We start from the raw sequence: 24,512 nt of genomic DNA, 5'->3' as shown, positions 1-24,512 counted from the left end.
ACTTGTGTGGTGATGTCACTAGGTGGCGCTGTCACTCCTGTCAGTGCAGACCTGTGTGGTGTTGTCACTAGGTGGCGCTGTAACTCCTGTCAGTATAGGCCTGTGTGGTGATGTCACTAGGTGGCGCTGTCACTCCTTTCAGTACAGGCCTGTGTGGTGATATCACTAGGTGGCGCTGTCACTCCTGTCAGTACAGGCCTGTGTGGTGCTGTCACTAGGTGGCGCTCTCACTCCTTTCAGTACAGACCTGTGTGGTCATGACACTAGGTGGCGCTGTCACTCCTTTCAGTACAATCCTGTGTGGTGATGTCAATAGGTGGCGCTGTCACTCCTTTCAGTACAGGCCTGTGTGGTGATGTCACTAGGTGGCGCTGTCATTTCTGTCAGTACAGACCTGTGTGGTGATGTCACTTGGTGGCGCTGTAACTCCTGTCAGTACAGACCTGTGTGGTGATGTCACTTGGTGGCGCTGTCACTCCTGTCTGTATAGACCTGTGTGGTGATGTCACTAGGTGGTGCTGTCACTCCTGTCAATACAGACCTGTGTGGTGATGTCACAAGGTGGCGCTGTCACTCCTGTCAGTACAGACCTGTGTGGTAATGTCACTAGGTGGCGCTGTCACTCCTGTCAGTACAGACCTGTGTGGTGATGTCACTAGGTGGCGCTGTCACTCCTTTCAGTACAGACATGTGTGGTGATATCACTAGGTGGCGCTCTCACTCCTGTCAGTACAGACCTGTGTGGTGCTGTCACTAGGTGGTGCGGTCACTCCTGTCAGTACAGGCCTGTGTGGTGATGTCACTAGGTGGCGCTGTCACTCCTGTCAGTACAGATCTGTGTGGTGATGTCACTAGTTGGCGCTGTCACTCCTGTCAGTACAGACCTGTGTGGTGATGTCACTAGGTGGCGCTGTCACTCCTGTCAGTACAGACCTGTGTGGTGATGTCACTAGGTGGCGCTGTAACTCCTCTCAGTACAGACCTGTGTTTTAATGTCACTAATTGGCACTGTCACTCCTGTCAGTACAGACCTGTGTGGTGATGTCACTGGGTGGCGCTGTCACTCCTGTCAGTACAGATCTGTGTGCTGATGTCACTAGGTGTCGCTGTCACTCTTGTCAGTACAGGCCTGTGTGGTGATGTCACTATATGGCTCTTTCACTCCTGTCAGTACAGATCTGTGTGGTTATGTCACTAGGTGGCGCTGTCACTCCTGTCAGTACAGGCCTATGTAGTGATGTCACTAGGTGGCGCTGTCTCTCCTGTCAGTACAGACCTGTGTGGTAATGTCACTAGGTGGCGCTGTAACTCCTCTCAGTACAGACCTGTGTGGTAATGTCACTAGGTGGCGCTGTCTCTCCTGTCAGTACAGACCTGTGTGGTGATGTCACTAGGTGGCGCTGTCTCTCCTCTCAGTACAGACCTGTGTGGTGATGTCACTAGGTGGCGCTGTCACTCCTGTCAGTACAGACCTGTGTGGTGATGTCACTAGGTGGCGCTGTAACTCCTGTCAGTACAGGCCTGTGTGGTGATGTCACTAGGTGTCGCTGTCACTCCTGTCAGTACAGACCTGTGTGGTGATGTCACTAGGTGGCGCTGTCACTCCTGTCAGTACAAACCTATGTAGTGATGTCACTAGGTGTTGCTGTCACTCCAGTCAGTACAGACTTGTGTGGTGATGTCACTAGGTGGCGCTGTCACTCCTGTCAGTGCAGACCTGTGTGGTGATGTCACTAGGTGGCGCTTTCACTCCTGTCAGTAGAGACCTGTGTGGTGATGTCACTAGGTGGCGCTGTCTCTCCTGTCAGTACAGATCTGTGTGGTGATGTCACTAGGTGGCGCTGTCACTCCTGTCAGTACAGACCTATGTAGTGATGTCACAAGGTGGCGCTGTCACTCCTGTCAGTGCAGACCTGTGTGGTGATGTCACTAGGTGGCGCTGTAACTCCTGACAGTACAGGCCTGTGTGGTGATTTCACTAGCTGGCGCTGTAACTCCTGTCAGTACAGACCTGTGTGTGATGTCACTTGGTGGTGCTGTCACTCCTGTCAATACAGACCTGTGTGGTGATGTCACAAGGTGGCGCTGTCACTCCTGTCAGTACAGACCTGTGTGGTAATGTCACTAGGTGGCGCTGTCACTCCTGTCAGTACAGACCTGTGTGGTGATGTCACTAGGTGCGCTCTCACTCCTGTCAGTACAGACCTGTGTGGTGCTGTCACTAGGTGGTGCGGTCACTCCTGTCAGTACAGGCCTGTGTGGTGATGTCACTAGGTGGCGCTGTCACTCCTGTCAGTACAGATCTGTGTGGTGATGTCACTAGTTGGCGCTGTCACTCCTGTCAGTACAGACCTGTGTGGTGATGTCACTAGGTGGCGCTGTCACTCCTGTCAGTACAGACCTGTGTGGTGATGTCACTAGGTGGCGCTGTAACTCCTCTCAGTACAGACCTGTGTTTTAATGTCACTAATTGGCACTGTCACTCCTGTCAGTACAGACCTGTGTGGTGATGTCACTGGGTGGCGCTGTCACTCCTGTCAGTACAGATCTGTGTGCTGATGTCACTAGGTGTCGCTGTCACTCCTGTCAGTACAGGCCTGTGTGGTGATGTCACTATATGGCTCTTTCACTCCTGTCAGTACAGATCTGTGTGGTTATGTCACTAGGTGGCGCTGTCACTCCTGTCAGTACAGGCCTATGTAGTGATGTCACTAGGTGGCGCTGTCTCTCCTGTCAGTACAGACCTGTGTGGTAATGTCACTAGGTGGCGCTGTAACTCCTCTCAGTACAGACCTGTGTGGTAATGTCACTAGGTGGCGCTGTCTCTCCTGTCAGTACAGACCTGTGTGGTGATGTCACTAGGTGGCGCTGTCTCTCCTCTCAGTACAGACCTGTGTGGTGATGTCACTAGGTGGCGCTGTCACTCCTGTCAGTACAGACCTGTGTGGTGATGTCACTAGGTGGCGCTGTAACTCCTGTCAGTACAGGCCTGTGTGGTGATGTCACTAGGTGTCGCTGTCACTCCTGTCAGTACAGACCTGTGTGGTGATGTCACAAGGTGGCGCTGTCACTCCTGTCAGTGCAGACCTATGTAGTGATGTCACTAGGTGGCGCTGTCACTCCTGTCAGTACGGTCCTGTGTGGTGATGTCACTAGGTGGCGCTGTCATTCCTGTCAGTACAGACCTGTGTGGTGATGTCACTAGGTGTCGCTGTCACTCCTGTCAGTACAGACCTGTGTGGTGATGTCACTAGGTGGCGCTGTCACTCCTGTCAGTACAGACCTGTGTGGTGATGTCACTAGGTGGCGCTGTCACTCCTGTCAGTACAGAAATGTGTGGTGATGTCACTAGGTGGCGCTGTCACTCCTGTCAGTACAGACCTGTGTGGTGATATCACAAGGTGGCGCTGTCACTCCTGTCAGTACAGACCAGTGTGGTGATTTCACTAGGTGGCGCTGTCACTCCTCTCACTACAGACCTGTGTGGTAATGTCACTAGGTGGCGCTGTCACTCCTGTCAGTACAGACCAGTGTGGTGATGTCACTAGGTGGCGCTGTCACTCCTGTCAGTACAGACCTGTGTGGTGATGTCACTAGGTGGCGCTGTAACTCCTTTCAGTAGAGACCTGTGTGGTGATGTCACAAGGTGGCGCTGTCTCTCCTGTCAGTACAGATCTGAGTGGTGATGTCACTAGGTGGCGCTGTCACTCCTGTCATTGCAGACCTGTGTGGTGATGTCAATAGGTGGCGCTGTAACTCCTGTCAGTACAGGCCTGTGTGGTGATGTCACTAGGTGGCGCTGTCACTCCTTTCAGTACAGGCCTGTGTGGTGATGTCACTAGGTGGCGCTGTCACTTCTGTCAGTACAGACCTGTGTGATGATGTCACTAGGTGGCTCTGTCACTCCTGTCAGTGCAGACCTGCTTAGTGATGTCACTAGGTGGCGCTGTAACTCCTGTCAGTACAGGCCTTTGTGGTGATTTCACTAGTTGGCACTGTCACTCCTGTCAGTAAAGACCTGTGTGGTGATGTGACTAGGTGGCGCTTTCACTCCTGTCAGTGCAGATCTGTTTAGAGATGTCACTAGGTGACGCTGTAACTCCTGTCAGTACAGGCCTTTCTGGTGATTTCACTAGGTGGCGCTGTTACTCCTGTCAGTACAGACCTGTGTGGTGATGTCGCTAGGTGGCGCTGTTACTCCTGTCAGTACTGACCTATGTAATGATGTCACTATGTGGTGCTGTCACTCCTGTCAGTACAGACCTGTGTGGTGATGTCACTAGGTGGCGCTGTCACTTCTGTCAGTACAGAACTGTGTGGTGATGTCACTAGGTGGCGCTGTCACTCCTGTCAGTACAGGCCTGTGTGGTGATGTCACTAGGTGGCGCTGTCACTCCTTTCAGTACAGGCCTGTGTGGTGATGTCACTAGGTGGCGCTGTCACTTCTGTCAGTACAGACCTGTGTGATGATGTCACTAGGTGGCTCTGTCACTCCTGTCAGTGCAGACCTGCTTAGTGATGTCACTAGGTGGCGCTGTCACTCCTTTCAGTACAGGCCTGTGTGGTGATATCACTAGGTGGCGCTGTCACTCCTGTCAGTACAGGCCTGTGTGGTGATGTCACTAGGTGGCGCTGTCACTCCTTTCAGTACAGACCTGTGTGGTGATGTCACTAGGTGGCGCTGTCACTTCTGTCAGTACAGACCTGTGTGGTGATGTCACTAGGTGGCGCTGTCACTCCAGTCAGTACAGACCTGTGTGGTGATGTCACTAGGTGGCGCTGTCACTCCTGTCAGTGCAGACCTGTGTGGTGATGTCACTAAGTGGCGCTGTCACTCCTGTCAGTACAGACCTGTGTGGTGATGTCACTAGGTGGCGCTGTCACTCCAGTCAGTACAGACCTCTGTGGTGATGTCACTAGGTGGCGCTGTCACTCCTGTCAGTGCAGACCTGTGTGGTGATGTCACTAGGTGGCGCTTTCACTCCTGTCAGTGCAGACCTGTGTGGTGATGTCACTAGGTGGCGCTGTCTCTCCTGTCAGTACAGATCTGTGTGGTGATGTCACTAGGTGGCGCTTTCACTCCTGTCAGTAAAGACCTGTGTGGTGATGTCACTAGGTGGTGCTTTCACTCCTGTCAGTACAGACCTGTGTGATGATGTCACTAGGTGGCGCTGTAACTCCTGTCAGTACAGTCCTGTGTGGTGATGTCACTAGGTGGCGCTGTAACTCCTGTCAGTACAGACCTGTGTGGTGATGTCACTAGGTGGCGCTGTCACTCCTGTCAGTACAGACCTGTGTGGTGATTTCACAAGGTGGCGCTGTCACTCCTGTCAGTGCAGACCTATGTAGTGATGTCACTAAGTGGCGCTGTCACTCCTGTCAGTACAGGCCTGTGTGGTGATGTCACTAGGTCGCGCTGTCACTCCTGTCTGTACAGACCTGGGTGGTGATGTCACTAGGTGGCGATGTCACTCCTGTCAGTACAGACCTGTGTGGTGATGTCACTAGGTGGCGCTGTCACTCCTGTCAGTACAGACCTGTGTGGTGATGTCACTAGGTGGCGCTGTCACTCCTGTCAGTACAGACCTGTGTAGTGATGTCACTAGGTGGCGCTGTCACTCCTGTCAGTACAGACCTGTGTGGTGATATCACAAGGTGGCGCTGTCACTCCTGTCAGTACAGACCAGTGTGGTGATGTCACTAGGTGGCGCTGTCACTCCTCTCACTACAGACCTGTGTGGTGATGTCACAGGGTGGCGCTGTCACTCCTGTCAGTACTGACCTGTGTGGTGATGTCACAATGTGGCACTGTTACTCCTGTCAGTAGAGACCTGTGTGTGATGTCACTTGGTGGCGCTGTCACTCCTGTCAGTACAGCCTGTGTGGTAATGTCACTAGGTGGTGCTGTCACTCCTGTCAGTGCAGACCTGTGTGGTGATGTCACTAGGTGGCGCTTTCACTACTGTCAGTAAAGACCTGTGTGGTGATGTCACTAGGTGGCGCTGTCACTCCTGTCAGTGCAGACCTGTGTGGTGATGTCACTAGGTGGCGCTTTCACTCCTATCAGTAAAGACCTGTGTGGTGATGTCACTAGGTGGCGCTGTCTCTCCTGTCAGTACAGACCTGTGTGGTGATGTTACTAGGTGGTGCTCTCACTCCTGTCAGTACAGACCTGTGTGGTGATGTCACTAGGTGGCGCTGTAACTCCTGTCAGTACAGTCCTGTGTGGTGATGTCACTAGGTGGCGCTCTAACTCCTGTCAGTACAGACCTGTGTGGTGATGTCACTAGGTGGTGCTGTCACTCCTGTCAGTACAGGCCTGTGTGGTGATGTCACTAGGTGGCGCTGTCACTCCTGTCAGTGCAGACCTGTGTGGTGTTGTCACTAGGTGGCGCTTTCACTCCTGTCAGCAAAGACCTGTGTGGTGATATCACTAGGTGGCGCTGTCACTCCTGTCAGTACAGGCCTGTGTGGTGCTGTCACTAGGTGGCGCTGTCACTCCTGTCAGTGCAGACCTGTGTGGTGTTGTCACTAGGTGGCGCTGTAACTCCTGTCAGTATAGGCCTGTGTGGTGATGTCACTAGGTGGCGCTGTCACTCCTTTCAGTACAGGCCTGTGTGGTGATATCACTAGGTGGCGCTGTCACTCCTGTCAGTACAGGCCTGTGTGGTGCTGTCACTAGGTGGCGCTCTCACTCCTTTCAGTACAGACCTGTGTGGTCATGACACTAGGTGGCGCTGTCACTCCTTTCAGTACAATCCTGTGTGGTGATGTCAATAGGTGGCGCTGTCACTCCTTTCAGTACAGGCCTGTGTGGTGATGTCACTAGGTGGCGCTGTCATTTCTGTCAGTACAGACCTGTGTGGCGATGTCACTCGGTGGCGCTGTCACTCCAGTCAGTACAGACCTGTGTGGTGATGTCACTAGGTGGCGCTGTCACTCATGTCAGTGCAGACCTGTGTGGTGATGTCACTAGGTGGCGCTGTCACTCCTGTCAGTACAGACCTGTGTGGTGATGTCACTAGGTGTTGCTGTCACTCCAGTCAGTACAGACTTGTGTGGTGATGTCACTAGGTGGCGCTGTCACTCCTGTCAGTGCAGACCTGTGTGGTGTTGTCACTAGGTGGCGCTGTAACTCCTGTCAGTATAGGCCTGTGTGGTGATGTCACTAGGTGGCGCTGTCACTCCTTTCAGTACAGGCCTGTGTGGTGATATCACTAGGTGGCGCTGTCACTCCTGTCAGTACAGGCCTGTGTGGTGCTGTCACTAGGTGGCGCTCTCACTCCTTTCAGTACAGACCTGTGTGGTCATGACACTAGGTGGCGCTGTCACTCCTTTCAGTACAATCCTGTGTGGTGATGTCAATAGGTGGCGCTGTCACTCCTTTCAGTACAGGCCTGTGTGGTGATGTCACTAGGTGGCGCTGTCATTTCTGTCAGTACAGACCTGTGTGGTGATGTCACTTGGTGGCGCTGTAACTCCTGTCAGTACAGACCTGTGTGGTGATGTCACTTGGTGGCGCTGTCACTCCTGTCTGTATAGACCTGTGTGGTGATGTCACTAGGTGGTGCTGTCACTCCTGTCAATACAGACCTGTGTGGTGATGTCACAAGGTGGCGCTGTCACTCCTGTCAGTACAGACCTGTGTGGTAATGTCACTAGGTGGCGCTGTCACTCCTGTCAGTACAGACCTGTGTGGTGATGTCACTAGGTGGCGCTGTCACTCCTTTCAGTACAGACATGTGTGGTGATATCACTAGGTGGCGCTCTCACTCCTGTCAGTACAGACCTGTGTGGTGCTGTCACTAGGTGGTGCGGTCACTCCTGTCAGTACAGGCCTGTGTGGTGATGTCACTAGGTGGCGCTGTCACTCCTGTCAGTACAGATCTGTGTGGTGATGTCACTAGTTGGCGCTGTCACTCCTGTCAGTACAGACCTGTGTGGTGATGTCACTAGGTGGCGCTGTCACTCCTGTCAGTACAGACCTGTGTGGTGATGTCACTAGGTGGCGCTGTAACTCCTCTCAGTACAGACCTGTGTTTTAATGTCACTAATTGGCACTGTCACTCCTGTCAGTACAGACCTGTGTGGTGATGTCACTGGGTGGCGCTGTCACTCCTGTCAGTACAGATCTGTGTGCTGATGTCACTAGGTGTCGCTGTCACTCTTGTCAGTACAGGCCTGTGTGGTGATGTCACTATATGGCTCTTTCACTCCTGTCAGTACAGATCTGTGTGGTTATGTCACTAGGTGGCGCTGTCACTCCTGTCAGTACAGGCCTATGTAGTGATGTCACTAGGTGGCGCTGTCTCTCCTGTCAGTACAGACCTGTGTGGTAATGTCACTAGGTGGCGCTGTAACTCCTCTCAGTACAGACCTGTGTGGTAATGTCACTAGGTGGCGCTGTCTCTCCTGTCAGTACAGACCTGTGTGGTGATGTCACTAGGTGGCGCTGTCTCTCCTCTCAGTACAGACCTGTGTGGTGATGTCACTAGGTGGCGCTGTCACTCCTGTCAGTACAGACCTGTGTGGTGATGTCACTAGGTGGCGCTGTAACTCCTGTCAGTACAGGCCTGTGTGGTGATGTCACTAGGTGTCGCTGTCACTCCTGTCAGTACAGACCTGTGTGGTGATGTCACTAGGTGGCGCTGTCACTCCTGTCAGTACAAACCTATGTAGTGATGTCACTAGGTGTTGCTGTCACTCCAGTCAGTACAGACTTGTGTGGTGATGTCACTAGGTGGCGCTGTCACTCCTGTCAGTGCAGACCTGTGTGGTGATGTCACTAGGTGGCGCTTTCACTCCTGTCAGTAGAGACCTGTGTGGTGATGTCACTAGGTGGCGCTGTCTCTCCTGTCAGTACAGATCTGTGTGGTGATGTCACTAGGTGGCGCTGTCACTCCTGTCAGTACAGACCTATGTAGTGATGTCACAAGGTGGCGCTGTCACTCCTGTCAGTGCAGACCTGTGTGGTGATGTCACTAGGTGGCGCTGTAACTCCTGACAGTACAGGCCTGTGTGGTGATTTCACTAGCTGGCGCTGTAACTCCTGTCAGTACAGACCTGTGTGTGATGTCACTTGGTGGTGCTGTCACTCCTGTCAATACAGACCTGTGTGGTGATGTCACAAGGTGGCGCTGTCACTCCTGTCAGTACAGACCTGTGTGGTAATGTCACTAGGTGGCGCTGTCACTCCTGTCAGTACAGACCTGTGTGGTGATGTCACTAGGTGCGCTCTCACTCCTGTCAGTACAGACCTGTGTGGTGCTGTCACTAGGTGGTGCGGTCACTCCTGTCAGTACAGGCCTGTGTGGTGATGTCACTAGGTGGCGCTGTCACTCCTGTCAGTACAGATCTGTGTGGTGATGTCACTAGTTGGCGCTGTCACTCCTGTCAGTACAGACCTGTGTGGTGATGTCACTAGGTGGCGCTGTCACTCCTGTCAGTACAGACCTGTGTGGTGATGTCACTAGGTGGCGCTGTAACTCCTCTCAGTACAGACCTGTGTTTTAATGTCACTAATTGGCACTGTCACTCCTGTCAGTACAGACCTGTGTGGTGATGTCACTGGGTGGCGCTGTCACTCCTGTCAGTACAGATCTGTGTGCTGATGTCACTAGGTGTCGCTGTCACTCCTGTCAGTACAGGCCTGTGTGGTGATGTCACTATATGGCTCTTTCACTCCTGTCAGTACAGATCTGTGTGGTTATGTCACTAGGTGGCGCTGTCACTCCTGTCAGTACAGGCCTATGTAGTGATGTCACTAGGTGGCGCTGTCTCTCCTGTCAGTACAGACCTGTGTGGTAATGTCACTAGGTGGCGCTGTAACTCCTCTCAGTACAGACCTGTGTGGTAATGTCACTAGGTGGCGCTGTCTCTCCTGTCAGTACAGACCTGTGTGGTGATGTCACTAGGTGGCGCTGTCTCTCCTCTCAGTACAGACCTGTGTGGTGATGTCACTAGGTGGCGCTGTCACTCCTGTCAGTACAGACCTGTGTGGTGATGTCACTAGGTGGCGCTGTAACTCCTGTCAGTACAGGCCTGTGTGGTGATGTCACTAGGTGTCGCTGTCACTCCTGTCAGTACAGACCTGTGTGGTGATGTCACAAGGTGGCGCTGTCACTCCTGTCAGTGCAGACCTATGTAGTGATGTCACTAGGTGGCGCTGTCACTCCTGTCAGTACGGTCCTGTGTGGTGATGTCACTAGGTGGCGCTGTCATTCCTGTCAGTACAGACCTGTGTGGTGATGTCACTAGGTGTCGCTGTCACTCCTGTCAGTACAGACCTGTGTGGTGATGTCACTAGGTGGCGCTGTCACTCCTGTCAGTACAGACCTGTGTGGTGATGTCACTAGGTGGCGCTGTCACTCCTGTCAGTACAGAAATGTGTGGTGATGTCACTAGGTGGCGCTGTCACTCCTGTCAGTACAGACCTGTGTGGTGATATCACAAGGTGGCGCTGTCACTCCTGTCAGTACAGACCAGTGTGGTGATTTCACTAGGTGGCGCTGTCACTCCTCTCACTACAGACCTGTGTGGTAATGTCACTAGGTGGCGCTGTCACTGGTCAGGACAGACCTATGTGGTGATGTCACTAGGTGGTGCTGTCTCTCCTGTCAGTACAGATCTGTGTGGTGATGTCACTATATCGCTCTTTCACTCCTGTCAGTACATACCTATGTAGTGATGTCTCAGGGTGGCGCTGTCACTCCTGTCAGTACTGACCTTTGTGGTGATGTCACAATGTGGCACTGTTACTGCTGTCAGTAGAGACCTGTGTGGTGATGTCACTAGGTGGCGCTGTCACTCCTGTCAGTAGAAACCTGTGTGGTGTTGTTGACGCGCCCCTGGGCCTGTGTCGCGCTGCGTTGCGCACGCGGGAGCTTACCCGGAGCCGGATCTGTTGAGGGTTGTAGTCTCGTGGCGGTGACCCGGTCCGTGCCCAGGGAGTCAAACTGAGCGGCGATGTATCAGCTGTAGACGTTAACTTGATCGACTACGCCACCCGTTGAGTGCGGCTTTGAAGCCGCCTCTGCAGAACAGTCCACTGAGGCCAGGTGTATAAGGATGTGCAGCGTGGTGGTATAACCCCCAACGGGAGGGGTATGGCCTCAGGGCAGCAGGGATAGATGATGGGGGTGATGGTGGTACACGAGCGCAACAAAGACAACTCGGAGTCTTGGTGGTGCAGTTCAGGGTCTTTACTCACGGTTACTTGGTTACTGCTCCAGGCCACCGCTGCAGAGGTGGCCGCCTGCGTCGCGCTGTGCTCACCAGGTGAGGGGCTCGGTTAACTCCCAGGTCTTTCTGGAGTGCTTTGCAGGACCCCCTTTATGTCCCCTGTTTCTGGTCTTCAACCCCACTAGTGACCACGCTTATGTCCAGCTGCCTCGGACCTTCTTGGTGGGCAAACGTTGGCCTGCGTTTCCCAGGTCCTATGTGGTGCCTTTCTAGCGGGTGTGGCGAGGGGCTGCTCCACATGTAATGTCGCAATGTCGCAGCCTCCGGTTCTTAGTTGAGGGTAGTTTCTCTCCTCCACTAATTTGTGATCCGGTTCCCATCTTCTTGACCTGACCCCCCTACTCAGGTAGCGGCGGGCGTGTGGTGGCTACCAGCCAGTCCACACCCCTGGGGTCCCCTCTGTCCTTCCTGGAGCCCAGTCTGCTCCTCTTCCTCCTTCTTCCCTCCTCCAGGCTCAGGCCTCCTGACAGGGCCTGCCTGTGGAGCAGAGCCCATAAAGCAGCTCTGCTCCCTGTCTTCTCCTCTCTCAACTCACCCCCTTTCCAAGATGGTGCCTCCCTTTATACTCCTGTACAGAGTGCACCCAGGATCTACTTCCCCCACGCACACACTACCGGGTTCCCTTCTCTAGGTGTTCCCTCCCCCCACTCCAGCCAGGGACATGCTCACTCGTGCCTGCATAACTAATGGGAGCACCGTCGAGCTGTCCCCCGGAAATGTGGTGTAGTGCATGTGGGTGTTAGGGTCCTGAGCCACACTCCATCCTTACCTGGAAGTGAGATATCGCACATCTGGGTGAGATGCAATACCTCTGTAGCAACCGAACCCTCGGGGTGCTACATTCCCCCCTGGCAAAACCCAGCACGTCCGCGGGCTGGAACTGAGCAAAAGACAGGGTATACATTAGAACATGCAAATTTTTCATAAACAACAAGTACAACAGGTATCAACATTCAGTTTCCCTTTATGGGAACGGCTCTCTCTTAAACGGTATAAGTGCATATGTACTGTTCTGGAACTCTTTTTCATAGTAACACATTCTAGCATATAAATTTTTCATATAAAACATGTCTAGCAGCAGATCCACGAAGAAGTCTCTTTATAACAGGTCACAGTTTATTCTGCAACCAGGTGTCCATTTTCCTAAAACAGGGAGACGTAACCAGGTAGGGGTCTGTCCTGCCCCGAGTCCTTAACAGTCTTTAGTCCGTCCTGGGTTACGCTCCAACTATGTACACAGGATTCCCGGTAAATCCACCAAGGACTCCTATACATTACTAGAAACACATAATTATTTACAGGATATGGCCGCTCTCAGTCCTCGGCCAGGTAGGGGTGGCTGTTCTCAGTCCCCAGCCAGTTAGAGGGAAAAGGGGTGGCTGTTCTCAGTCCCCAGCCAGATAGGGGATAAGGGAAACAGTTCTCTTTCTGTCCCAACGGGGACCACACTGTTAGTGGAAACAGTCCCACAACAGTCCTTATACCCGGTCGGGTAACTATTCACATCTCCTCTTTTACCGTTTACGATTAACGGTGTGCTCCACACGCTCCTTTCTCTTTCTCAGGTTCAGACCCGTCCGGGCCCTCTCGGTACTCGGGGTCTGAGTGGTACTATTAATGACGCCCGGGGTCAGGGGGTGCGACTTTGGGCTTGTGGTGGCAGTGCCCAGGTCTGGAGCAGGTCTGCGTCTGCAGCGCCCGGGATCGGCGGCTCCACCGGGTGGCCCGGGAGCAGGCTGACGCTGGCAGCGTCCGGGACAGGGAGACTCCTCTTACCTGCTCCCGCGACCGCTCCTGCGTCACGCGTCTTCTCCTGGTGCTGGTCGGGGCCCGCGATGGCTGGGGCGCTGCCGATGCTGGGCAGCTTAGTCTGCTGCCGGTCCGCCATCTTGCTGTCCGTTCCTGGTGTCCTCCTCCCCCCTGGTGGACCGTGGCCTACCTGGCGATGATCCTCTTCCGTAGGCTGCGGCTCCGCAGTAGATCGTCAGGGTTGAGGACCTTCCGTCGCGCTCCTGTGACGTCGGCGTCTGCTGGGCTCCTTCCAGGACCTTACGCGACGTCCGGACGTGAGGCGGGGCTTCAGTTCTCGCGCGCTTTCGGAGTCCACGCCCCTCTTCTTCCCACGCGACGTCTTCAAGATGGCGTCCAACGGCGGGAAAACTCCACGGAAGGCGGGAAGAAGGCTGAAAATGGCGCCGGATGGCAGGAATCTTCACCGATGGCGGGAAGAAGGCTGAAGATGGCGCCGGATGGCGGGAATCTTCACCACAAGTAAGTTTGAACAGTCTTTTTCAGGCACGCAGTACCCGGTGGTTGCGGGCACGAGATCCTGCCGACTACGCCAAAAGTTGACGCGCCCCTGGGCCTGTGTCGCGCTGCGTTGCGCACGCGGGAGCTTACCCGGAGCCGGATCTGTTGAGGGTTGTAGTCTCGTGGCGGTGACCCGGTCCGTGCCCAGGGAGTCAAACTGAGCGGCGATGTATCAGCGGTAGATGTTAACTTGATCGACAACGCCACCCGTTGAGTGCGGCTTTGAAGCCGCCGCTGCAGAACAGTCCACTGAGGCCAGGTGTATAAGGATGTGCAGCGTGGTGGTATAACCCCTAACGGGAGGGGTATGGCCTCAGGGCAGCAGGGATAGATGATGGGGGTGATGGTGGTACACGAGCGCAACAAAAACAACTCGGAGTCTTGGTGGTGCAGTTCAGGGTCTTTACTCACGGTTACTTGGTTACTGCTCCAGGCCACCGCTGCAGAGGTGGCCGCCTGCGTCGCGCTGTGCTCACCAGGTGAGGGGCTCGGTTAACTCCCAGGTCTTTCTGGAGTGCTTTGCAGGACCCCCTTTATGTCCCCTGTTTCTGGTCTTCAACCCCACTAGTGACCACGCTTATGTCCAGCTGCCTCGGACCTTCTTGGTGGGCAAACGTAGGCCTGCGTTTCCCAGGTCCTATGTGGTGCCTTTCTAGCGGGTGTGGCGAGGGGCTGCTCCACATGTAATGTCGCAGCCTCCGGTTCTTAGTTGAGGGTAGTTTCTCTCCTCCACTAATTTGGGATCCGGTTCCCATCTTCTTGACCTGACCCCCCTACTCAGGTAGCGGCGGGCGTGTGGTGGCTACCAGCCAGTCCACACCCCTGGGGTCCCCTCTGTCCTTCCTGGAGCCCAGTCTGCTCCTCTTCCTCCTTCTTCCCTCCTCCAGGCTCAGGCCTCCTGACAGGGCCTGCCTCTTTAGCAGAGCCCATAAAGCAGCTCTGCTCCCTGTCTTCTCCTCTCTCAACTCACCCCCTTTCCAAGATGGTGCCTCCCTTTATACTCCTGTACAGAGTGCACCCAGGATCTACTTCCCCCACGCACACACTACCGGGTTCCCTTCTCTAGGTGTTCCCTCCCCCCACTCCAGCCAGGGACATGCTCACTCGTGCCTGCATAACTAATGGGAGCACCGTCGAGCTGTCCCCCGGAAATGTGGTGTAGTGCATGTGGGTGTTAGGGTCCTGAGCCACACTCCATCCTTACCTGGAAGTGAGATATCGCACATCTGGGTGAGATGCAATACCTCTGTAGCAACCGAACCTTCGGGGTGCTACATTGTCACTTGGTGGCGTTGTCACTCCTGTGAGTACAGACCTGTGTGGTGATGTCACTAGGTGGCGCTGTCACTCCTGTCAGTACAGACCTGTGTGGTGATGTCACTACGTGGTGCTCTCACTCCTGTCAGTACAGACCTGTGTGGTGATGTCACTAGGTGGCGCTGTAACTCCTGTCAGTACAGTCCTGTGTGGTGATGTCACTAGGTGACGCTGTAACTCCTGTCAGTAAAGGCCTGTGTGGTGATGTCACTAGGTGGCGCTGTCACTCCTGTCAGTACAGACCTGTGTGGTGATGTCACAAGGTGGCGCTGTCACTCCTGTCAGTGCAGACCTATGTAGTGATGTCACTAGGTGGCGCTGTCACTCCTGTCAGTACGGTCCTGTGTAGTGATGTCACTAGGTGGCGCTGTCACTCCTGTCAGTACAGACCTGTGTGGTGATGTCACTAGGTGGCGCTGTCACTCCTGTCAGTACAGACCTGTGTGGTGATGTCACTAGGTGGCGCTGTCAATCCTGTCAGTACAGACCTGTGTGGTGATGTCACTAGGTGGCGCTGTCACTCCTGTCAGTACAGACCTGTGTGGTGATATCACAAGGTGGCGCTGTCACTCCTGTCAGTACAGACCAGTGTGGTGATTTCACTAGGTGGCGCTGTCACTCCTCTCACTACAGACCTGTGTGGTAATGACACTAGGTGGCGCTGTCACTGGTCAGGACAGACCTGTGTGGTGATGTCACTAGGTGGTGCTGTCTCTCCTGTCAGTACAGATCTGTGTGGTGATGTCACTATATAGCTCTTTCACTCCTGTCAGTACATACCTATGTAGTGATGTCACTAGGTGGCGCTGTCACTCCTGTCAGTACTGATCTGTGTGGTGATGTCACAATGTGGCACTGTTACTCCTGTCAGTAGAGACCTGTGTGTGATGTCACTTGGTGGCGCTGTCACTCCTGTCAGTACAGACCTTTGTGGTGATGTCACAAGGTGGCGCTGTCTCTCCTGTTAGTACAGACCTGTGTGGTGATGTCACTAGGTGGCGCTGTCACTCCTGTCAGTACAGACCTGTGTGGTGATGTCACTAGGTGGCGCTGTCACTCTTGTCAGTACAGACCTGTGTGGTGATTGTTAGAACCTTGCTGTTAGGTTTTTTTTCCTTTGCTGGTCACATGACCTTGTTGGCCTATTTAGTCCTGCTCCGCCCTTCTGGCTTTGCTGGACTTCATTGTATATCTACTTTCTAGCTAGCCTGTGCTCTGTATCTATCTCTGTTAGTTTGCTTGGTCTACGGACCTCTATGTTCTATCTATTTTGTTTGTTCGTCTGTCTGCTACTATTTCTGTTAGGAGGTGTCCCATATTCCTCCCAGTCCTTAGTACTTGTAGGGATTCCCTCCCCACATCTATAGGTCTTCGTACAGACTAGATTAGGACTTTAGCAGGTCTGATCGCAGGATCAGGTTCCCTGTTACATCGTAGGGATTCAGCTGAGTCTCATAGTAGGGACAGATCTCCTCTCTTTCCTTAGCTTTGGTAGCAGAACATAACAGTAAGTCCAGCCAGCAAATTCTCTAAGGAAAGATTTTTCTGTTCCATCATGGTGTCGGTTCAGGATTTGGCTCATCACCTGCAGGGACTCTCTCTGGAGGTGGCCGAGCTCCGTCAGCATGTGAGTAACTGTCCTGGAGCACATTTCTTGGAGCCTAAGGTATGTTTGCCGGATTTGTTTTTTGGTGAACACCGAGAATTTTTTTCATTTAAAAATGCTTGCTTATTGTATTTTCGTTTGAGACCTAAGTCCTCTGGGGATGAATCCCAGCGCGTAGGGTTCATAATGTCACTTTTGCGCAAAGAGCCTCAGGAGTGGGCCTTTTCTTTGCAACCTAGTGATTCATGCTTCAGATCAGTGGATAGTTTTTTTTCTGCTTTGGGACTATTATATGATGATCCTGACCGTGTCGCATCAGCTGAGACTGAGTTGAGACGTCTAAAACAAGGATCGGGTAATGTGGAAAAATATTGTACACATTTTCGTCGTTGGTCCACTCAAACAGGGTGGAACGATTCTGCTCTGAAAAGTCTATTTCTTGCTGGGCTCAGTGAAAGGGTTAAAGACCTGCTAATTGCTTATCCTACACCTGAAGATTTGCAACAGGCTATGCAATTAGCTATACGGGTGGACAGAAGACTGCGTGCTAGGGTTAATGAGAGCAAATCCTCTGCTATGTCAGTTTCTGGTTATGATAATGTGTGTACTAACAGTGGTGAACCGATGGAGATTGGATCGGTGGCACCTCGCTCTCAAGAAAAAGACCGTCGTTTTTCGCAAGGCTTGTGTTTCTACTGCGGAAAATCTGGTCATTTGATTAAAGGCTGTGAGCTTCGTATGAAGAAAGAAAAAAAAATGGTCAGTCATGCCCGTATTGCCTGTTTAAATTCCAAGGGTGTATTTTTAGCTGCTTCCACGATTGCTCAGGAAAAATTAATGGAATTTCGGGTGTTTGTTGATTGTGGGTCTACACTGAATGTAATTGATGGGGGATTCGTGGAAAAACTCAATTTAAAACCTGAACCTTTGTCATCCCCCATTGCTGTGGTTTCTGTGGATGGCTCCCCTTTGAAGAATATTACTCTCAAGGTCTGTGAATTTCCTCTCACTATTAATGGTGTTCACCATGAGAAATTGGATTTGGTAGTGTTGAATAACTTGCCTTCTCCAGTAATATTGGGATTGCCCTGGTTAAAATTTCACAATCCTGTACTGGATTGGTCTACCAGTGAAATTAAATCCTGGAGCCATAAATGTTATGACAAGTGTTGTAACGGGCGTATTGCAGCTTTGGATAGGGGAGAATTGCCTGTTCCTATTCAGGATTTTTGGAGAGTTTTTTCTGAGAAGGAATCGCAGGTTTTGCCTCCCCATAGAGACTATGATTGTTCTATTGAATTTGTCCCTGGAGCGACTCTTCCTAAAAGTCGTTTATTTAACCTTACTATTCCTGAGAGGAAGGCTTTGGAGGAATACATACAGACAAGTTTGGCCGCCGGTCACATTAGGCCCTCTAAGTCTCCTGTGGCGGTTGGATTTTTTTTTGTAAAAAAAAAGGACGGCGGTTTACGTCCTTGTCTGGATTTTCGTGAGATTAACAAAATTACGGTACGCAATCCTTACCCACTGCCATTGATTCCTGATCTGTTTAACCAGTTATTGGGGGCCAAGTGGTTCTCTAAAATTGACCTTAAGGGGGCATACAATCTGTTGCGCATGAAGGAGGGTGATGAATGGAAGACTGCTTTTAACACTCCTGTGGGTCATTTTGAGAATCTGGTTATGCCTTTTGGTCTTACTAATGCTCCTGCATTTTTTCAGAATCTGATTAATGACATCCTTAGACCTTTGATCGGTAAAAATGTGGTTGTGTATTTGGATGACATTTTGATTTATTCGCCAGATCTGGAGTCTCATTGGCGGAGCGTACGTGAGGTATTACAGTTATTAATGGACAATTCGCTTTTTGCTAAGCTGGAGAAATGTGAGTTCGCTGTACAGAGAATTAGTTTTTTGGGCTACATTATCTCCAGCAAAGGTTTTGAGATGGATCCGGTTAAGGTTCAGGCTGTGCAGGAATGGCCTAGGCCTATTGGTTTGAAATCGATACAGAGGTTTTTGGGTTTCGCCAATTACTATAGAAAGTTCATAAAAAATTTTTCTAGTATTGTCAAACCTCTGACTGATCTCACCAGGAAAGGTGCTGATGCGGTTCAGTGGTCTTCTGAGGCCATTGAAGCTTTTGTGTATCTCAAGGAGAGGTTCACCTCTGCTCCCATCCTTATGCAGCCTGATGTTACTAGGCCGTTTTTGGTTGAGGTTGATGCTTCCTCTGTGGGGGTTGGCGCAGTATTGTCTCAGGATAACGGGGATGGATTACATCCCTGTGCCTTTTTTTCAAAAAAATTTTCGGAGACTGAACTGAATTACGATATTGGTAATCGGGAATTATTGGCTATTAAACTCGCATTTGAACACTGGCGCCACTTCTTGGAAGGTGCGGAATTTCCCGTTCAGGTTCTTACGGATCATAAAAATCTGATATATCTTGATGCTGCCAAGCGCCTGAATGCCCGTCAGGCTAGGTGGGCACTGTTTTTCTCGCGGTTTAATTTCTCCGTTACTTACATCCCTGGTACTAAGAATGTTAAGGCGGATGCCTTGTCTCGCAGTTTTTCTCCCATAGTCGGTGCTGAGAAAGAGGAAAACATTTTACAAGAAGGTGTTGTGATAGCTGCTTTAGACTCCGTTTTGGAAGATGAGATTCTTAAAGCTCAGGAGAATGCCCCATCTAACACTCCTCATGGGAGGTTGTTTGTGCCTGAGACCTTTAGGAGAGATTTGTTTGTTGAGTGTCACGAATCTCGGTTGGCAGGTCATCCCGGAATCTCTGAGACCAAGAGACTGGTGGGTCGCAGTTTTTGGTGGCCTGGATGGCAGAAGGAAGTCATTAAGTGGGTGCGCCAATGTACTATATGTGCTAGATCTAAGTCCTCACATACTCCTGCTGTGGGGTTGCTTTGTCCTTTGGAGGTTCCCAGTGCTCCTTGGACACATTTGGCTATGGACTTTATAACTGACCTTCCCCCCTCTGAGGGTTTTACTGTCATCTGGGTGGTCGTGGACCGTTTTAGTAAGATGTGTCACTTGGTTCCCTTTGTCAAACTGCCCTGCGCTAAAACTCTCGCTAAGGCCTTTGTCAAGGAAATTGTCAGACTTCATGGCGTTCCTACTGACATTGTTTCTGATAGGGGTCCTCAGTTCGTGGCTCGTTTTTGGCGTGCCTTTTGTGACAGGTTGGGAATTCATTTGTCGTTTTCGTCCGGATATCATCCTGAATCTAATGGCCAGACAGAAAGGAAAAACCAGGATGTTGAGCAGTTCTTGCGTTGTTTTGTGGCAGACAATCAGGAGGGGTGGTCTGAGTTTCTGCCACTTGCCGAATTTGCTCTGAACAATCATACATCTTCTTCTGCTGGTTGTTCGCCTTTTTTTTGTTGTTCTGGGAGACATCCGTCGTTTGGGTCGTTCTCCAAGTTGGGATCTGCCGTGCCTGAGGAGGAGAATTTTTCCGGTGATTTGGAAAGAGTTTGGACGGATGTGCGTGGTAATCTTCAGGAGGCCAACAGAAAATCTAAAGACTACTTTGATAGGAAACGACAGGAGGTTTTGTTCGCTGTTGGTGACATGGTTTGGTTGTCCTCTAGGAATCTGCGGTTGAGGATTCCTTCTAAGAAATTGGGTCCCAAGTTTGTAGGGCCCTTTAAGGTGCTTCAGGTTGTCAACAAATCTGCTGTTAGGTTGGAGGTTCCTACCTCCTGGAGAATTAATCCGGTCTTTCATGTCTCTCTGTTAAAAAAAGCTGTTGTGTCGGATGGTGACGCCTCTGCCTCTGTTCCTCCGGTGGTGGAGGACGGGGAATATGAAATTTCTCGCATCCTTAACTCTAGACGGTATAGAGGTAGTTTGCAGTATCTTGTGGCCTGGAAAGGTTTCGGACCCGAGGATAACTCTTGGGTGAGGTCAGATGATGTTTCCGCGTCCAGACTTGTCAGAGCGTTTCACAGGAGATTTCCTGATAAGCCTGGTCCTAGGGGATCCGGAGGATCCTCTTAGAAGGGGGGGTACTGTTAGAACCTTGCTGTTAGGTTTTTTTTCCTTTGCTGGTCACATGACCTTGTTGGCCTATTTAGTCCTGCTCCGCCCTTCTGGCTTTGCTGGACTTCATTGTATATCTACTTTCTAGCTAGCCTGTGCTCTGTATCTAACTCTGTTAGTTTGCTTGGTCTACGGACCTCTATGTTCTATCTATTTTGTTTGTTCGTCTGTCTGCTACTATTTCTGTTAGGAGGTGTCCCATATTCCTCCCAGTCCTTAGTACTTGTAGGGATTCCCTCCCCACATCTATAGGTCTTCGTACAGACTAGATTAGGACTTTAGCAGGTCTGATCGCAGGATCAGGTTCCCTGTTACATCGTAGGGATTCAGCTGAGTCTCATAGTAGGGACAGATCTCCTCTCTTTCCTTAGCTTTGGTAGCAGAACATAACAGTGATGTCACTAGGTGGCGCTGTCATTCCTGTCAGTACGGACCTGTGTGGTGATGTCACTAGGTGGCGCTGTCACTCCTGTCAGTACAGACCTGTGTGGTGATGTCACTTGGTGGCGCTGTCACTCCTGTCAGTACAGACCTGTGTGGTGATATCACAAGGTGGCGCTGTCACTCCTGTCAGTACAGACCAGTGTGGTGATTTCACTAGGTGGTGCTGTCACTCCTCTCACTACAGACCTGTGTGGTAATGTCACTAGGTGGCTCTGTCACTGGTCAGGACAGACCTGTATGGTGATGTCACTAGGTGGTGCTGTCTCTCCTGTCAGTACAGATCTGTGTGGTGATGTCACTATATGGCTCTTTCACTCCTGTCAGTACATACCTATGTAGTGATGTCACAGGGTGGCGCTGTCACTCCTGTCAGTACTGACCTGTGTGGTGATGTCACAATGTGGCACTGTTACTCCTGTCAGTTGAGACCTGTGTGTGATGTCACTTGGTGGCGCTGTCACTCCTGTCAGTACAGACCTGTGTGGTGATGTCACAAGGTGGCGCTGTCTCTCCTGTTAGTACAGACCTGTGTGGTGATGTCACTAGGTGGCTCTGTCACTCCTGTCAGTATAGACCTGTGTGTTGATGTCACTACGTGGCGCTGTCACTCCTGTTAGTACAGACCTGTGTGGTAATGCCACTAGGTGACTACTTTTGTGCCACAGCTCACCGGAAGAGCTCACAGATCTGGAAAAATATCCATATTGTTCCTTAGCTGATCCTGCCGCTAAAAATACGTGTTCTATTATTATCGGAAGTATAGAATTTCCGATATTCCATATTTTGTGTCAGTGCCAGCAAGACTGCAGATTTCTGCTGAGCAAAAGGATTTTGCAAATGAGGGTATCCCTGCTATTGTGTGGAGCGAGACGGCATTCCTTTGAAGTTTAAAGGAGGGATTTCCCCTTACTTTCTTAATATTTTCCATGACAAATAGCATCATACAGTACATCTGACTGATATTACGGTGTTTGTCTGGCCTTGCGCTGATGTCAGTGAATGCATTGTGTTCATCCCTTCGCTACGATGCCCAAACTATATCTTCCATAAATATCAAATCGATGCAAACCCCAGTATTCATCACTGACCACCGGTTGCAGAGAGGGGGAGATAATTCCTTTGAACAGAGGAAGCCCCTGTACTTCTCTAGCTCGGAGTATAGAATCCTAGACTTGTTGGCTGGTTCTCATCAGATCCCTTGCTGTAAATACCTGTTCACGGCAGGAGGTCCTACTCCAATGGAAGTTGAGCTCTTTCTCACTTCCCCCAGTTCTAATTAATCCCATATGTTCAATGTGAGGGTAATATGTCCCCTCTCTGGAGATGTCTTTATGGATTTTACAATTTTTCTCTACACATACACAGGGGGGATTGCATGGACCCCCAACATCATATCAGGGGCCGGCAGACGTCCCACTACTATAGACAGTCCTCGACCTCAGCAGCAGTCGACTCTGTGTCAGGAGCACTGCTGGTGGCTATCGGACTCGCTCTAAGTCGCCCACTTGTCTGGTCTCTTGTAGCGTCAGGCGGTGTACCCGGATGGAGCATCTGGAGAGACCACCATCTTGGTGGATCTACAATCGTCCTCAGTCTCAGGGAAGGTAAAGTAAATCTCCTCCCACCCTGGTGAGATATATGACGTGGGCGCCATATAACGGTCCGTATGATTTATAGGCCCTGGAGTGGCTCATCCACAGCGCGGGGCGGAGCGGAGAACCCTACAATCCGTACGGCGTCCCCAGCCAGGTGAGACGCTCTGCAGAGGACTGCGGTGCAGTGTGGCCGCCCGGCTCCCGGTGGAGGTTGTCCTCCTGTGTGGACTCTTCTGGAGCCTGGAACCATCTGGTATAGAAGGCAGCGGTGGTGATTAAGGAGATTATGTGACATCGTGGGTCAGAGGTCGGGGCATGAATCTGCGACTACCACCAATAACCCCCATCATCCTTGTTTTCTAGACTGGAAACTGGTGCACGGTGCAGAATCCACAGCTTTGTACAGTCGGGGATCTGAAGGGGAAGCACGGACCTGTGGCGGCAGGAGACACGGTGCTGGTGACGGACCCCAATCTGCCCCTGGCCGGAGAGTTCACAGGTGTCTATAGAGGTCCGACGTGTCACACAGGTCTGACCCACCTGCGCAGCTGATACTGGAAGCAGTAATCTCCCCTCCATCGGCGGGCACCATGCACTGGGCCTGAAACACATCATGTCCTAGACTCCAGTCACCTCCAGAGCTGCAGTCACGAGTGAGTGCAGCTCTGGAGGTGACTGGAGGATAAGACAGGATGGAACAGCAGAATAGTGACTGCAACTCTGGAGGTGACTGGAGGATAAGACACAATGTAACAGCAGAATAGTGACTGCAGCTCTGGAGGTGACTGGAGGTTAAGACATGTTGTAACAGCAGAATAGTGACTGCAGCTCTGGAAGTGACTGGAGGATAAGACAGGATGTAACAGCAGAATAGTGACTGCAGCTATGGAAGTGACTGGAGGATAAGACACGATGTAACAGCAGAATAGTGAGTGCAGCTCTGGAGGTGACTGGAGGATAAGACACGATGTAACAGCAGAATAGTGACTGCAGCTCTGGAGGTGACTGGAGGATAAGACACGATGTAACAGCAGAATAGTGACCGCAGCTCTGGAGGTGACTGGAGGATAAGACACGATGTAACAGCAGAGTAGTGACTGCAGCTCTGGAGGTGACTGGAGGATAAGACACGATGTAACAGCAGAATAGTGACTGCAGCTCTGGAGGTGACTGGAGGATAAGACATGATGTAACAGCAGAATAGTGACTGCAGCTCTGGAGGTGACTGGAGGATAAGACATGATGTAACAGCAGAATAGTGACTGCAGCTCTGGAGGTGACTGGAGGATAAGACACGATGTAACAGCAGAATAGTGACCGCAGCTCTGGAGGTGACTGGAGGATAAGACATGATGTAAGAGTAGAATAGTGACTGCAGCTCTGGAGGTGACTGGAGGATGATACTGGATGTAACAGCAGAATAGTGACTGCAGCTCTGGAGGTGACTGGAGTATAAGAGACGATGTAACAGTAGAATAGTGACTGCAGCTCTGGAGGTGACTGGAGGATAAGACACGATGTAACAGCAGAATAGTGAGTGCAGCTCTGGAGGTGACTGGAGGATAAGACACGATGTAACAGCAGAATAGTGAGTGCAGCTCTGGAGGTGACTGGAGGATAAGACACGATGTAACAGCAGAATAGTGAGTGCAGCTCTGGAGGTGACTGGAGGATAAGACACGATGTAACAGCAGAATAGTGAGTGCAGCTCTGGAGGTGACTGGAGGATAACACAGGATGTAACAGTAGAATAGTAACTGCAGCTCTGGAGGTGACTGGAGGATAAAACAGGATGTAACAGCAGAATAGTGACTGCAGCTCTAGAGGTGACTGGAGGATAACACAGGATGTAACAGTAGACTAGTGACTGCAGCTCTGGAAGTGACTGGAGGATAAGACAGGATGTAACAGCAGAATAGTGACTGCAGCTCTGGAAGTGA

At 51.6% G+C, this 24,512-nt stretch overlaps 1 protein-coding gene across 2 annotated transcripts in view; it reads left to right on the top strand.

The window, feature by feature from the left end:
- LOC141162645 (uncharacterized) overlaps positions 1-24,512 on the top strand; it is a 155,641-nt gene that overhangs the window by 76,567 nt on the left and 54,562 nt on the right. For both annotated transcript variants that reach the window (XM_073648973.1, XM_073648972.1), the window contains exons 4-6: positions 22,501-22,581; positions 22,655-22,726; positions 22,936-23,071. In XM_073648973.1, the coding sequence (XP_073505074.1) occupies positions 22,501-22,581; positions 22,655-22,726; positions 22,936-23,071 (289 nt within the window). The remainder of the gene's footprint in view (positions 1-22,500; positions 22,582-22,654; positions 22,727-22,935; positions 23,072-24,512) is intronic.

Source organism: Phyllobates terribilis, unplaced genomic scaffold, assembly GCF_046119375.1.
Source record: "Phyllobates terribilis strain yellow unplaced genomic scaffold, ASM4611937v1 Scaffold_9__5_contigs__length_417890890, whole genome shotgun sequence".
In the NCBI taxonomy this organism is placed as follows: domain Eukaryota; kingdom Metazoa; phylum Chordata; class Amphibia; order Anura; family Dendrobatidae; genus Phyllobates; species Phyllobates terribilis.
This window is presented reverse-complemented; position numbering and strand designations above follow the sequence as displayed.